Source organism: Chlorella variabilis, assembly GCF_000147415.1.
Source record: "Chlorella variabilis unplaced genomic scaffold CHLNCscaffold_2, whole genome shotgun sequence".
NCBI lineage: Eukaryota > Viridiplantae > Chlorophyta > Trebouxiophyceae > Chlorellales > Chlorellaceae > Chlorella > Chlorella variabilis.
The window spans coordinates 2,482,797-2,497,685 of NW_005435086.1; the positions used below are offsets into that span (position 1 = coordinate 2,482,797).

Below are 14,889 nucleotides of genomic sequence, written 5' to 3' on the forward strand. Positions count from 1 at the left end.
CCAGCACTGCTATACGGTTGCGGCGCTTGCCAGCAGGGCTGCTAGTGGCAGCGGTGCGCTGTGGCAGCTGCCGCATGGGCAGCACCTCCTCCGCATACTCCAGCTCGTGCTCCATGGCCAGTACGGCGATCAGGCCCGCAGCGGCTGCCCGCTGGCTGCTGCGCCGAGCAGGAGCCTCCTCCTCATCCATGGCCGCCGCAGCAGCTGCCACCTCCGCTTCATCGGCCAGCTCTGCCTCCACAGCGCTGCGCTTGCGGCCGGTGATGGGCGCCCAGGCTGTGGGGCGGCGTGCAGCTGTGCGGGTGGTTGGCACTGCGGGGCTGTCGTCCACGCCCTGCTCCATGTCCATCTCCTCGTCGCTGCAGCATGGGGCAGAAGAGCAGGCAGGTGGCTGGACACAGGCGCAGCAACCCAAAGGCTGTGTGCAATGCGGCAGCAGCCTCGCCCTGTACTGCTGCCACGCCCTGCCCCAACCGCCCTCCTGCTGCCCCAGGGATCTGTTTCCCGCTGCTGCTGCATACCTGGCAATGCCCAGCAACCGGGCAATGAACTCGGCGGGTGCTTGCAGCACGCGCTGGCTGGGCTCGCCAAACAGCGCTTGCGAGCGGGTCATCTTGCGGCCCAGCGCTGCAGCGGGCTCGTGGTTGATCATCCCTTGCACGCGCCGCACCTGAACAACAGGACAATGAACAGCCTTAGAAGGCAGAGCAGCAGATATGGTGGTCGTTATGCAACACAGCGCCGCCAAACAGCAGCAGGCAGCAGCAGCAACAGCAGCAGGCAGCAGCAGCAACAGCAGGCAGTCAGTATGCTGGGGCTGGCTCCGCCTGGCATGCAGGCAAGCTGTACCTGGTAGCACAAGCTGCTCCCTCGGCATGGTGACACATGAGTTGCTTACCCGTCATGACAATCTATACCGCTGCGTGGGTCTGGGTCCCAGCCCGGGGGGAGCGAGGAGCGAGCTGCTTGCAGCGCCGGCGCCTCGCCGCCGTACAGCGCCCACACGCGGTACTGCTGCGACACATCATCAATGTCAACCTTCTGGCGCAGGCGGTACCGCTTCAGCAGGCGCAGAAGGTCGGGCGCGGCCCGGCTGTCGGCATTCTCAAGCAACGTGGGCACCTCGTCTACAGGCAGGTGGCGGTGGGAGCGGGCATACAGCCCCTGCACAGGCAACTCTCACAATTGGGCCTCGCCCCCCTGCCAGCGATGTAGCGGCAGCCCGCAAAGGCCGCGTCAAAGGCGCCCTCCACCAGTAGATCTGCCTCCGCCACCTCCACACTGCCTGTGGGCATGCAACACAAGGCAGCACACATGGTACTACATCGAAGGCTCGTCGCCTGGAGCGTCACGGTGCCTGCTGCAGTCGTCTGCGCACCTGGCAATGCCGTGGCCAGGCACGTCAGGTGGGCCTCCTTGGCCGCATCGGCCTTGCTGCGCACCGTGGCCCTCACGTTGAAACCCTTGGCCTGCAAGCAGCAGCAAACACGTAGAGGAGCCCGTCGTGTTGCGGCCACGGTGGCAGCTCTGCTGCCGCCACCGCCCCGCCGCTTGCCAGGTGTGGATGATGGCTGCGCCACTAACCAGCAGCTGGTGGATCAACTCGGTGGCAACGTAGCCCCCGCCGCCAGTCGCCGCCACAGTCTGTGCATTGCAGGCACTTGGGGGAGGCGCCTGGAGTGGGGCGATGGGTGGCGTGATCAAGAGAAGGGCAACAGTTCCTTCAATTGAAACGGCTTGGAGCGAGGGCGCCCGATGATAACCCAGCAGCCTCAGCATACGAAATCGTAAACACACATGTTCTCTGCCTCACGGCTTCGCCCCTTGCCAAGGACACATCTACCATCCTGTAGATCACTTCCAGGGTGCCAGTCTTCAAAACGCAGCACCGCCTGGCAATGGCAGCCAACGCGTGTTGCATCTGGCGTGTGGCGCCTACCCGCTGAGAATTTCCCGCAAAGCTGAAATGGCGGCCCGCTGCCGCCTACTGCTGCCGGGCGTCGGCGAGGCGTGCGTCCCGCTGCCAATCAGCTGCCAGGCGCTGCGCACCGCTGCGCTCCAGCACTTTGGGGCGGCGCTGCCCGGAGAGGTGCGCCATGGGTCCGACGACGCTCCGAGGGGCGGCGCGGGCGGCGGCACGGCTGCCGCCGTCTGCTGCCGGCTGTCTGGTGCCGAGCGGTATGGCGTGTGCCAGCACTTTGCGAGCCTCGCCAACAACCCTGCTGCAGGATTTTGTGATCACCGACACTCTGGAGACCTTTGAAAGCGACGCAGACATGCAGCGCATTCGCGATGGCGCCACACTGGTTGTCACGTCTGCTGCCAACCGTGCGCTGGCGGCGCCCGCTTCCGAGCGCATCAGCTTCCAGCCCCATCCCAAGACGCTGACCATGGCCGGCGAGTTTGAGTACTTTGCAGCCCAGGTGTGTGCACAGCAGCAGAGACGCGGTGGACAGGCACTCCAGGCTGGTTGTTATGCAAGCTGTCTGCGGCTTCCCTTCCTGCCCCACCCTACCCTTCGCGCTCCTGGCGCTGCCGCAGGGCCGTCACCCCTTTGTGTATGCGCTGGCCGAGTTTGTGGACAACAGTTTGCGGGCCACGCGCCGCACTGCGCCCCACCCACGCTCTATCACCGTCTCGCTGGTGGTCTCCGGCAACAACCCCGCCACAGCACGTGGCCTGGTGGCCATCCAGGACAATGGCTGCGGCATGAACAAACTTGAGCTGACAGACTGGGTGGGTGAGAGCTGGGATGATCGGTGCTGGGGATGCTGGGGCGGGTGCAGCAGCGCATGCCCGGCACATGCACAAGTGCTACCCTGCCTACCACCATGCAGGCGGTGATGAACCTGAGCATGGAGGAGCGCGGCGCGGCGCCGCAGGAGCCGCAGCCGGCGGGGCGCGGGGGCGGCGGCGCGGCGGGCGCCCCTGGCGCCGGCCGCTTCCTCACTGGCGACCTCTCCTTCTTTGGCGTTGGCTCAAAGAATGCTGGATTCTTTATGGGCTCCTCCATCAAGGTGGCCACCAAGCGGGCAGATGAGCTGTACGTGCACGAGCTGCGCCTGGCAGCCGCCGACCTGGAGCAGCGGTACCAGAACCGCGAGGTGGGCCCATGGGTGGGGGGATGAGTGGGTGAGCCTCGTAGCCTCGTTCCACGATCTGCCTGGCAGCCTGCAGCGTCACGCTGCTGCATCTGGCGCCCTGCCCTGCAGGAAGTCTATGTGGAGGAAATGATCCACCGCAACCCAGCAGACCCCTCCACCCTGTCATCCGCGGAGCAGCCCTTCAGCTGTGCGCGTACCTGGGTGGCGGCGGAGGGCGAGGATGCCGAGGCCGGCGGCACTGGGCCCAGCTTCACTCGTGTGGTGATTAGCGACTTAAAACCAGATGTGCTTCGCCAGATCATGGCCGATGAGCAGGGTACCCACATCTGCCAGGTGGGAGATATGGCAGCAGAGAATGAGGCGAGGAGCATACGTGCTGGCACCCCCACCTGCAAAGCTGTCCTGGTTTGCTGCTGCTCAACTTGCCTCAATCTGCTGGACACGCTGCTGTGATGTGCAGGAGCTGGCACACTTGTACCACTACTACCTGCATGGCGAGCAGGGCAACCGTTCCGGCGGCAGCAAGGCGATGCGCGAGGGGCGGCTGCCCAACGGCGAGCCCTTCCCCGAAATTGTGCTGCGGTACCAGGTGCAGCAGCTGCGCCATCGGCATCAGGGGCCCCTTGTGCCAGTACGCAGCCTGTTATGTGGGCCTGGCTGCGTGCTGAGGCGTGGTTACCAGCATGGTATGCTTGCAGGTTGACTCGCGCATTGTGTGGCAGCAGCGGCTGGCTGAGGTGGAGGACGACTTGGAGACGCGGCTGCTGCGGGCGCAGCAGGCCGAGTTGCCATTCACACTGCAAGTGCCAGATAAGGCAAGCTGCCATGGCACGTGCCAGCAGGATCGCTTCTTTACGTAGCAGGCGGCCTGCCATGTGGCCTGCAAGCTCATTGTGTATGCAAAGCTTTGGGGCTGGCGTGCAGGGCACAGTATGCGGGGTGCTCTACTACTTCCCATTTCAAAATGACCAGGAGACGGTGCCGGTGGAAAACCCGCTGACCTCCTCCAAGCCAGCCACCAGCCCCTTTGGCCCTGGTGCCCGTGCCACCCAGCTGGGTCCCACGCAGCTGCAGCCACGGGGTACGCAGCACCTGCCGCATCGCGCAACGCAGGCGCCACGTGGCACGCAGCTGGTCGGCGGGGCAGCAGCAGCAGTCGGCGGGCTGGATGAGGAAGAAGACGAGGAGGCGCAGGGCGGCTGGCAGTCGGTCCCCATCTTTGAGGCATTCTGGCAGGGCCGCCTCATCCCTGGCGCCCGCATTGACACCCTGCCCTTCCTGGAGGCCGTGCGCTCAAAGCGCAATGCGCAGGCCAAGGCAAGCTTGCTGACCCTGGCTGAAGGCAGCTGGCCGGCTGGCTGCTCCTGCGTGCCTGTTTGCGCAATGAACGCTGCGGCCGACAGGCTCACACATCCCATGCCTGCTTGTCCTGCCCCCACAGGACATGATCCCTGACGAGGCCTTCCGCCGCCTGCGTGGCGCGCTCTTCTTCGGCCCTGCCTTCCGCGTCACCAGGAACAAGTTGTTGTTTAGAGATTCTCTGCCCGAGGTGCTGGCCACGGCAGTGCCGGGGGAGCGCCAGATGGAGGCCAAGTTGCGGCAGTGGCTTCAGCGCTGCCACTCCACACTGGACAAGTCGGTGCGATTTGAGACGCTGGCCGACTCGCGCACACAGGTGATGAGCAAGCTGGCCAGTGGGTGGAGTGAGTGCAGGCTTCCACATTAATTTTGGCTCTTTACGTGGGATACCCTTTGCATGGAGTGTTAAAGCTGCTGTCTGCACCACCAGATTGTTCTGCACACTGGTGGTGCTCTTGTTGCTTGGAGGGCGAGCGGGTCAAGCTCCATCTCTACGTTCATCTGAACTGTAGGCCCGCATGTCTGTCCGGCCCACTGCAGTCTGCGCTGCGCAGCAAGCTGGGCGAGGAGACCACCGCCTTTGACAGCATCACCGATGGCGCCCACACCATTAGCAAGGGGGATGTGGTGCGCGTCAATGCCAAGCCGCAGGTTGTGGGAAGAGTGCTGTATTTCACCATTCCTCAGGTGAACAAGGGCGCCGGGGGGCAAGCAACGGGCACACTGTGGTACATTGCATGATCTGGCAAAGTGCTGCCCCGCGAGCACAGACAGATGTCCGCTTCGCTGGCTTCTGCTGCGCATGCATCAACTGCTGTCCACCCTCCAGGCTGTGCGTGAGGAGGGCGCGTATGCAAACGGCCGGCTGCACATCGAGCTGATCCCTGCCGAGGTGTACGGCCCGTCGTGCGAGAAGCAGTTCAGTCTGCGGCGCCTGGAGGCAGTGCTGAGCGAGGCGGAGCAGCAGGATCACCTGCAGAAGGAGCTGCTGAGGGTAGGTTGCTGGAAGGGCCTGCACGATTGGGAGAAGTAGTGCCTGCCCCAAGCCTTTGGCAAGCAGGTGTGGCGCTGACATCTGCCATGTTGCTCCCTTGCCATTACTTCCTGCAGGCGCCCACTTCGCTGCGCATCGATCCCATGCGGTTTTCGACTGGGCAGGCCCTGGAGTTCACTGTCGGCGACACAATCCCCGAAACTGCGGCCTCGGTGCTGAGCGGCAGCGGGCAGCGCATGTCCAAGACAGCATTCACTAGCGAGCGCTTCTTGGTGACGCAGCGCCTATGGCGCTTGCCTGCCGGCGCTGAGGGCCTGGCTGGAGGGGCGGGAGATGCTGATGCAGCGGCGGCGGCGGCGGGAGAGGAGGAGGAGGGCGGTCGCCGTGCCGCCAAGAGGCAGCGCAAGGGCCGGAAGGGCAAGGGCCGGCAGGACGAGAATGCCGACCCTGTGGCAGCCGCGGCGGCGGCAGGTGCAACAGAGTGCAACGGCATGCCGCCAGGGGCGGAGTTGATGCTGACTGTGGAGAACAAGACGCCATTGAAGGACACTTTCCAGTTTGCTCGCATTAGTGACGGCCTGCATCGGTCAGGCAGCTACGCACTGGAGTTTGTGGCGACGCCTGCGCTACCTGGGCAGCAGCCTCTGCGAACGGTGGTGCAGCTTGCTGTGGCTCCTGGCCCGCCATGCAGCTTCAGCCTGTCGGGCGAAGGCAAGGCTGTGACAGCTTTGAAGGACATTGCGCTGGGTACGTGCCATCCATTTTCTGTGGGGCTTCATGCCACACCTGCTAGCCTGGTAGAGAGGATGTGATCTGCCTAAGGGTACAAGGCTGCATGCAGGTAGGGGCTATCCATCTCAGTCGGCCGCACGACTTGCTTTGTCTCTTCCCTTGCCTGTACCTGCCCTGCAGGCGAGGCGCTGCCGCCAATCAAGGTCATGTTCAGCGACCGGTTTGGCAACCCGGTGGCCATGCAGCCCACGCAGACGCCTCCCTGCCTCAGCATTGCCGCTCTGACGACTGGGCCGCTGGGAGAGCTGCAGCAATGTGAGGAGCTCCAGGTGGTGGCACAGCAGGCGGCGGCAGAGGATGGCCTGCTCATCACCGACCTGCAGCTGCTGGGCAGCGAGGTGGTGGCCAGCGGGCCCGAGGCGCCTGGGCTTCAGCTGCTGGCCAGCGGCGATGGGCTGTCGCATCCCACAGGCCGCCAGGCCCAGGTGCAGCCCTCCAAGCAGAGCCTGCCAGCAGCAGAAGTGCAGCTGAGCATCAGCCTGCAGGGCAGCGCGGAGCTGGAGTCGGTGAAACTGCCGTTGCGCTTGCGAGCGGGAGCACCGCAGTGCCTGCGGTTGCTACCTGGCCACCCATGGGAAGCAGCACAACAGGATGGCGGCGCAGGAGTGGTAACGCTGCAGAGCGGAGGCAGCCTGGCGGCGTTCCAGGTTGTAGTCTTTGACGCCTGGGGCAACCCCACTGCCCCATCTGCCGACTTGGGGTTTACAGTGCTGGCAGAGTGCCAGGCCACGGGACCGCAGGCCAGAGAATTTACCCCCAGTGGAGGAGGCATCACCACTGTTGAGGGTACGCTCTAGCCTGCCATGTCGGCTGCTTGCAATGCACTTCCTGCCCATGACAGCTGCCTGCTCCTCACAGGAGCTCGGCTCCTTTGCGCTTGTTCCCTACCTACCTGCAGGTCTAGTTGGCGTCAGCTCCACTGGCGCCAGCGGGCCCGCCACCTTCAAACTCAGCTTAAAGAGCTACCCCTGCAATGCCAGCACCGAGGCAGCAGTGGCGGTGGCAGACCCCACCACCGCTCTGACGTGAGACTGTGGCCTCCCCTGCTGGCAGGAGAGGCAATGCATGCTAGCGTGCAGCCGCAGACTTGGCATGAGCATTATCACCCTGTTAAGGTTTAACCGTTAAGTTTAAGCTTGCCCTGGCCTCTGCAGCTTCCCGCTGGCAGTGGAGCCCTCAATGATGCCGACCAGCATCCAGGTGCTGCGGGATGGGCAGCCGCTGCCCACTAAGGAGGTGCAAGGCGACGATGGGCCGATCACAGTGGCGCTGCTGGACGATGTGTCGGCAGGCAGCTCAGGTGAGGGGATGATCAGAACACGTGGACAGGCAGCTCACCAGCTAGATGCCGCTTGTCCCATACCTCGGCAGCGGCCCATGGTGTTTGTATGCTTTGCCTCCTGCTGCAGTTGTGGGCCTGTGCTTTGTGCTTCTGGACGAGGGGGGCACCCCGGCAGCACAGCAGCTGACGGGCAAAGTCACTCTGTCATGGAAGAGCGGCAGCAAGAAGTTCACCTGGGATGGAGAAGGGTTCAAGCTGCCCCCTGTCAAGGTACCGCTGTCGGCTGCTCAGCGCTTGATGACATTTGTTTTGTGGGCCTCTTCTTGGCTGGGTCGGCATTCTCGCACTGCTGGGGCAATCCTTGCCTGACTGTCTCCGTTGCCTGCCCATGCAGGTGCCAGAGTCGGTTGCAAATGAGTCCAACCAGTGGATGCGATTCACGTCCATCGACCCAGCAGTAATGCTGGAGATGCCGCTGGAGATCCGCGGTGTACCTGCCGAGCCTGCCAGCTGGACAATCAGGTACTCTCAAACCCTGCACCACAGCCCTCATCACCTGCAATCATGCACAAACTGGCGAGCGCACAAACAGACCTTTCCACCTCTTGTCCCATCTGCATCTGCAGCATGGTGGACCAGGTGACTAGCCAGAACAGTGAGGTTCTTGGCGTGGTGCAGTGTGGGCAGCCGTTTGCGTTAGAAATGGAAGCCATCGATGCCTTCAACAATAGGTTGGTTGCAGGCTGCGGTCCTGCTTTCGCTGCAAAACATGAACCCGGCGCCTCTGGCCGCTCCCCATGCCTCTAAATCTGCCCCTCCGGGCTACCTTTGCAGATGTGGCGGCGGCAGTGCGGCGCTGCCATTGCCTGGGCTGACGCTGGAGAGTGAGGGGCCGCTGCAGTACAACGAGCAGGAGTGGGAGCAGGGCTGGGTGTCACAGGGCGGCGAGCAGGTGTACGCTGTGCGCATGATTGTGTCTGGGCACCCGGGGTGAGTGAGTTGCTGCCTGACAAGCACCCGCCTCCCAGCACCCAGCAATTATTTATAAATCAATGGCACACTCCATCTCCATGCAGCCCAGCTCCATGCTTAGAGCTTGGTGCGCCAACAGCACAGCCCACTTGCCCAACGGTCGCCCCCACCTGCTTTGCCCTCCCCCCAGGCGTGTGAAGATTACCGTGCGCGACACTGGGGGCGAAGGCAGCAACTCACTTCTGGGGGAGGACAGCCTGTTTGTGGAGCTGCGTGCAGGGCCACCAGCACAGCTGGCTGTGGAGGGGCCTGCCACCCTTGAGTGCGGCACCAAGATGGCCATCCCACAGCTGCGCGTGCGTGTGTGCGATTCGGCGGGCAACCCCACCACCGGCGAAAACTTTGAGGTGCGGCTCCCAACTGCTGAACTTGGGCATGATGCTGTCTTCTCCTCTGCACTTTTAAAAGTTGGGTGCTAGGTGCCATCCAACCTTCAGGTCTTGCTGCCTCCCGCAGGTCTCCCTGTGCAGCTCAGCATTGGCCACCGACGGAACTGGCCGTGCCGCCTCAGTGTCAGTCAGTGGTGGCAACAAGATCAAGCTGAAGCAGGGCGTTGCAGTGTTTAAAGATGTGCGGGTGGTGGCGGATGAAGCAGGAAGCTATGCGCTGCGGGTGCAGGGTGCCAGCCGCAAAGTGGCGGTCCAAGACGCTGTGCTGCACCTTGTAAGTGTTCTGGTGTCCTCGTAAATGTTCTGGGGTCAGGACCCTTCCCCTCCTACATGATGCACTGGGTAAGGGGCCTGCGTGCCATGCAATCAAGTTTTGCTTCTCTTTGCTGCAGATCATGCAGCAGCTCAATGCGGTGACAAACTTGCGGGTGCTGCTGTCAGAGGTGTTGGAGAGCAGCAGCTGCCAGGCGGGCACCTGCTCTGAGCTGCATGTGGCGGTGATGACGGAGAATGGGCTGTCGCTGCCGCCCGAGGTGGCGGTTGCCAGCCTGGCCTTGAAGGTCTCGCCGCCAGGTGAAATTGAATCTGGCCATATGCCTGCTTCCAGTTTTGGCTGGGGATGAGATGGCTCTGGGCCTGGCTGCAGGTCATCCTTGGTTCAGTCTCGTGGTCATGTTATCAGTGCCGCATGCTCATCTTGCTTCCGCCCTCACCGTGCTCTTCACTGCCGTGCAGGCGGCGGCAAGAATGATGTCGTGAGCTACATGCTGCCTGCCCCAGAGCAGCCCGATCAGCCAGTTGAGCTGCAAACAGAGGATGGGCACTATGTCTTCCAGCTGCCAGAGCTGACGGCGGCAGGCACTTACACTGCCGTGGCCGAGTATGCGGAGGCGCGGCCCGACTTGGCAGCAGGGCTGTCCAACAAGGATGCCAAGCTGCGCAGTGCCAGCGTGCGCTTTGAAGTGCATCCGTGCCAGCCCGTCACCATGAGGTGTGTAGCCGAGAGATGGTCATCTCCCCTGCTGCTGCACGGCCATAGCGACTTGAGTGCCTGGCGACGCTTGGGTGCGCCATTTGCTTGCTTGACCATCTGCACTCTGCAGGCTGGAGGCGGCATCTCTGCCCGAGAAGGTGGCTGTGACTAATGGCAGCAGTGGCAAACAGCGGCTGATTCTCCGCAATGCGGCAGTGCAGCTGCAGGACGTCTATGGCAATGCGGCAGGCGCTTGCGGTGTGCAGGTGAGTATGCTGATGCTCCTGCACTGTGCGTATGTGCAACTCTAGGACTTGGGTGTTTTCTGTATTGTGCTGCACTCACCGTTGCTGCCAGCTTGCTTGCAGGTGCGGTGTCGCCTGCGGCTCCCAACTGGCGCCGCTGCAGACAGCTCCTCGCACCTGCCGGAGCTGCAGAGTGGCCACGACTTGGCCCCTCAGGAGACGGATGAGCGGGGCAGGGCATTCCTGGGGGACTTGTCCATTGCAGAGGGCTCAGGTGTGTGTCTGACGACAGTTGGTGCTTCAAGTTTCCTGCATGACTCCCTCACAGTCCTGCACAAGACACTAGCCCAACATCTCCTGCTGCTCTTGCATGTAGGCCATGCCGCCAGTGGCGCCCTGCAGTGCGAGTTGGTGTGCGAAGCGCTGGGCCTGTACCCTAGTTCAGCACATGAGTTGGAGACAGATGGCGATGGCTGGGCTGTCTGCTGGAGCTGTCCGGTGCTGTTCTCCGATGATGCAGCCAGGTGCGTAGTGGAGGCGGCCCTGCGGACGAAAGATGTGGTTGACTTTGATGTGGCAACGCCCAATCTAGTTTTGCCTGCCCCTGGCTTGTGCCTGCCTCAGGTTTGCACACATTGAGCGCCTAAACCAGCAGCGCGGCGAGCTGGCGCAGCGGCGGGAGGAGCTCAACCTGCGCATCAGCGGCGCGCAGCAAGCCTTGGCCGAAGCGCAGGAGCGGCAGCATCAGGCGCAGCAGGTGGGTTCTGGAGCTCTAGCCGGCCTTCCATGTGTACTGCCTGCATGCGCCAGGCGCTTGATGGATCTTGCCCGCAGCGCAAACTTGAAAACCTGACTGGGGGTGTTTTACTTGCAGGCCATGGCCAGCAAGGAGGAAGGCTTGCCTGCGCCTGCGCCCAACACCCTTAATGCAGCTAAGAAGCAGCTGGCCGCTGCACGGCGACAGGCCGAGGCAGCAGCTGTGGAAGAGCCTGAGGATGTGGTGGAGGCGCGATACGGCAACCCCAAGAGCACCCTGACGGCCTCGATTGATAGGATCCTGCAGTCAGGTGGGCTCTGCTGGATTTGGACTGCAATAGTACATGCTCATGCTGGTGTGGCATCTGAGGTCTGCAATCATGCTCGGAGCCTTGCAGGCGACCCCGGTTTGGTAGGCGTGGTTGCGCAGCTGGCCACCGTGGATGACAAGGCCCTGTCAGCAGTGCTGGTTGCTGCGTGCCGCAGTCAGCTGGCCACAGTTGTGGTACAGGACATACCGGCGCGGCAGCGCGTAGCGGCCATGCTGGTCAAGATGGATTACCCTGTGCCAGACATGCTGCCAGCAACGATGATGTTGGGGTCAAACGCCAAGAATGGAGACACGCCCGGATTTGCCAGCGCGGGGCAGCGCGCACGCGCCCTGCATGCTGCTGCGTGCCGTGGAGCCGATCCCCCGCTGGCCATTCCACTGCCACACACGGCCGCCATCAGCAAGCTGCGGGATACAGGTTAGTCGAGAAGCAGGCAAATGCTGACCCGCCGTTGGTCATCAAATTGGTGGCCCAAACCTCGTGGCGGCTTCAATCCCCTCGGTCAGCAGGGCCCTGCCTCCACTCTAACTGCGTTGCTCCTCTCTTCTTCTTGCATCACCACCACCGCCGCCCGACACTTATAGCCGAGGGTGTGGGCATGTCGGCCACAGACTGGCCACGCGGCTGCCTAGGGTATGCTGTCAACCTGGTTCGCCCCACACACAAGGGCCATCGTGCCAACGTCCTGTTCAGCCAGCTTAGCAACATGCTTGTGTTTGAGACGCTCCAGGATGCAGAGGAATACAAGGAGTTTTTGAGCCAGGTGAGATGATTCCACTGCTTGCACAACAACTGAGCAAACAGCCTGCTCTCACACCACCCTTGCGCTTCATCTGCAGAAGCTGAGGATTGGGACGGGCATGTTTCTGTCGCTGGATGGTAGGAGGATCATGGCCAATGGCGTGGTCAGCGGTGCCAGCTTCCAGGTCCCAGCACTGGAGAAGGCAGACATGCGGTTTGGGAGCAGCGGCGCGCTGGGCGAGGTGCGCACACGCTGTCAGCTGGTGGGGCTTGCCATCATTCACATTTTCTAGTTGCAGCAAGGTGAGATCTACATGGGTCAGATCATCATTTGTCTTTTGGTTCGCTGCGATGCAGAATCCAGCGGCTGCGCAGGCCGCCGAGCAGGTAGCTCTGCTGGAAGAGTGGGTAGAGCTGCTACGTGCCAGGAGGGCGGCAGATGCGGCGCAGGCAAGCTGGTGCTGCATGTATGTAAAGTGATTTCTGCATGTTCTGCAGCTGGTGCCCTGACACGTCACTGCATGCATATGCAGGAGCAGGCAGAGCAGGTAGAGGCCGAGTGTCGCAGCGAGCTGGAGAGTGTCGAGGTCCAAATTGCAGAGCTGGATGCACAGTTGGCCCTGGGTGATATCGCTGCCGGTGGCGGCGCAGCAGCAGGAGGTACGCGCGCAGCCCAGGGGTGCTTGACATTGGTGCCGGCATTAACTAGCGGCAGGCTGCAGGATGCTTGATTCTATTGGTTCTGCCTGCCTCGCGCAATGAATCTGCAGGCCAGACTGGACGAAAGAAGCGGGGCAGGCGGCAGCAGCAGCAGGAAGAGGAAGAGGTGGTGGTCGTGGAGGAGTCGGACGAGCAGCACAACCATGCGGGCCAGCCCATCAAAAGGCGCCGGCGCACGGCGGCTTAGCATGCCCTTTTTTCCTGCCTCAGTCGAGTGAATTGACACTGTGAAAGTGTAGAACTGCAATTCCGCCGGGTGTGTGTGTGGCCACACCATATGACGCACGCCTGGCGGCGCTGGCGCCAGGCTGCCAATGCCTTTGACATGAGGCGGGCGGCTTTGCTCTCCCATGTACAGTGTTAGGTCCCTCTTGAAACCTGCTGTAGGCCTCCAAGAATTGGGCTGGTGCCGTTCCCGGCCCAGATGGCGGCTTCAGGCGATTTTGATGGCTTCGCTGTTAAGAAGCGCAAGATGAAGAACAAATTCAAGCAGATGATTGCAGACGCGGCAGCAGAGGCCCCAACATTGCAGCCGCTGTTGCAAGCCGAAGGCGCAACGCGAGAAAGGAAGAGGAAGGACAAGAAGAAGCAGAATGCAGCGATGGAGGAGACGGTAGGAGTGCAGGCAGACGCTCCTGGGACAGCGGCAGCACCGCCACCACCTAGTGCCGCTGCCACGCACCAGCCCCAGACGGCAGCTAGCAGGCCTCCGGTCCTGTCCCACCCAGGCCGGGGGAAAAATGGCAAGGGTAAGCTGTGATGCTTGACTCGCTGCTCCCGCCCCTTGCTGGGCGCACTACAGACGCCTGGCCGCCCTTGTCTGCATCTCTGCAACCTCTGCTCATCTTGGCCCTGCAGGCGGCAGCCTACTGCAGCAGATGCGGCAGCGGTTGCAGGGCGGGCGGTTCCGCTGGCTGAACGAGACACTGTACACGAGCGACGGCGCAGCGGCGCTGGAGATGATCCAGCAGCAGCCGGAGCTGATGGAGCAGTACCACGAGGGTGAGGGGCCATGCCATTGCAAGACAGCACCAAACAAAGCTAAGAAGCAGTGAGCCGCACTGCCTCTCACTGCCGGCTCATGCTGAACAACCTGCAGGCTTCCGCGAGCAGACCAAGGCTTGGCCGCTGCAACCTGTAGATCAGGCCATCCGCTGGCTGCGCGGCCGGCCACTGGGATGGACTGTGGCAGACCTGGGGTGCGGCGACGCAAAGATCGCGGCCACCGTGGCGCAGACTGTGCACAGCTTTGATTTGGCAGCCACCGTGCCAGGCGTGATCGCCTGCAACATGGCGGCCGTGCCGCTGCCGGACGCCGCCGTGGATGCCGCCATCTTCTGCCTCTCTCTCATGGGCACAGACTATGGCGCCTTCTTGGCTGAGGCGGCCCGTGTCCTCAAGCCCACGGGCTGGCTGTGGATCGCCGAGGTGCAGTCGCGGTTTATGCACAGCGGCGGGCACAGCGTGCTGCCCGCCTTCCTGGCAGCATTGGCGGAGCTGGGGTTCCAGGTCAAGCGCAAGGACACCAGCAACAGCCACTTCCTAGTCCTGGAGCTGCAGCGCCAGGACATGCAGCACAAGGTCAACGGCGGCGGCGACCGGCAACGCTCATTGGAGTGGCCCGAGCTGCGCGCCTGCCAGTACAAGAAGCGGTAGCTCGGCCGCCTGGTGCAACATTGGCGGGCGGGTAGCATCCTGAAATTTCCCTGTTGTCATTTGCGCACGCTGGGACGGCGCTGCGCCACCCGCCGCCAGGTTGGCCTGCAGGTTGGCATGTAACCGTGCACTGTTGAGTCGATGGCCAACCTCAGTCGATCAATCGCCGAGCCCCTTGCCCTAGCAGCCTCCGGAGTTTGAGACCAGACCCACTGGCAAGCCATCGCCTCGTGTGGGGTGCTGCAGCAATCCTGGGAATGCCTGCAGGCGGTTGGCAGCGATAGCACGAACCGTGATGAGGGCAGGGCTGGCGGTCCTAATAGTCGGACTGCTGGGGGGCCTGCCGGCGCTCTGCAGCGCAGCCACAGTGCACACGGTGATCGCCCTATGCTGCTGCAGCGCAGCCTGCTGCGCTGCTGTCTTTCGCTTCAAGCTGCACCATGCGCCTGGGCCCTCCTTCTGCTGCCTCGAGGGTTTCGGCTAACCCCTGCAACCCAGTCTCACTACAATCTGA

The 14,889-nt window shown here is 62.8% G+C and overlaps 4 protein-coding genes across 4 annotated transcripts in view; 2 read left to right on the forward strand and 2 right to left on the reverse strand.

Moving 5' to 3' along the window:
- Positions 1-652, reverse strand: part of CHLNCDRAFT_138230 (hypothetical protein) — a gene marked incomplete at both ends in the record, with an annotated part of 1,504 nt that extends 852 nt beyond the window's left edge. The window contains 2 exons of the mRNA XM_005851588.1: positions 86-359; positions 522-652. Of these exons, the coding sequence (XP_005851650.1) occupies positions 86-359; positions 522-652 (405 nt within the window). The remainder of the gene's footprint in view (positions 1-85; positions 360-521) is intronic.
- A 242-nt stretch (positions 653-894) lies between these two features.
- CHLNCDRAFT_138231 (hypothetical protein) lies at positions 895-1,846 on the reverse strand (the record flags this gene model as incomplete). The annotated part of the gene is made up of 5 exons (XM_005851589.1): positions 895-1,127; positions 1,184-1,285; positions 1,379-1,469; positions 1,585-1,644; positions 1,814-1,846. The coding sequence occupies 5 exons, from the start codon at positions 1,844-1,846 to the stop codon at positions 895-897; spliced, it is 519 nt and encodes a 172-aa protein (XP_005851651.1).
- A 120-nt stretch (positions 1,847-1,966) lies between these two features.
- CHLNCDRAFT_138232 (hypothetical protein) lies at positions 1,967-12,906 on the forward strand (the record flags this gene model as incomplete). Its single annotated transcript, XM_005851280.1, has 35 exons — positions 1,967-2,089; positions 2,229-2,423; positions 2,542-2,736; positions 2,838-3,104; positions 3,213-3,437; positions 3,565-3,693; positions 3,803-3,907; positions 4,029-4,391; positions 4,546-4,779; positions 5,004-5,150; positions 5,293-5,457; positions 5,574-6,043; positions 6,149-6,204; positions 6,370-7,035; positions 7,148-7,274; positions 7,404-7,549; positions 7,659-7,801; positions 7,926-8,053; positions 8,158-8,262; positions 8,366-8,521; positions 8,694-8,910; positions 9,020-9,226; positions 9,345-9,525; positions 9,688-9,943; positions 10,056-10,191; positions 10,294-10,444; positions 10,547-10,694; positions 10,795-10,927; positions 11,045-11,237; positions 11,325-11,675; positions 11,843-12,021; positions 12,098-12,241; positions 12,357-12,386; positions 12,533-12,659; positions 12,770-12,906. 35 exons carry the CDS (start codon positions 1,967-1,969, stop codon positions 12,904-12,906), a joined length of 6,735 nt encoding a protein of 2,244 aa, XP_005851342.1.
- A 160-nt stretch (positions 12,907-13,066) lies between these two features.
- Positions 13,067-14,375, forward strand: CHLNCDRAFT_33962 (hypothetical protein; the record flags this gene model as incomplete). The annotated part of the gene is made up of 3 exons (XM_005851281.1): positions 13,067-13,468; positions 13,578-13,721; positions 13,819-14,375. Exons 1-3 carry the CDS (start codon positions 13,144-13,146, stop codon positions 14,373-14,375), a joined length of 1,026 nt encoding a protein of 341 aa, XP_005851343.1. The 5' UTR covers positions 13,067-13,143.
- Between the last annotated feature and the right edge of the window lie 514 nt (positions 14,376-14,889).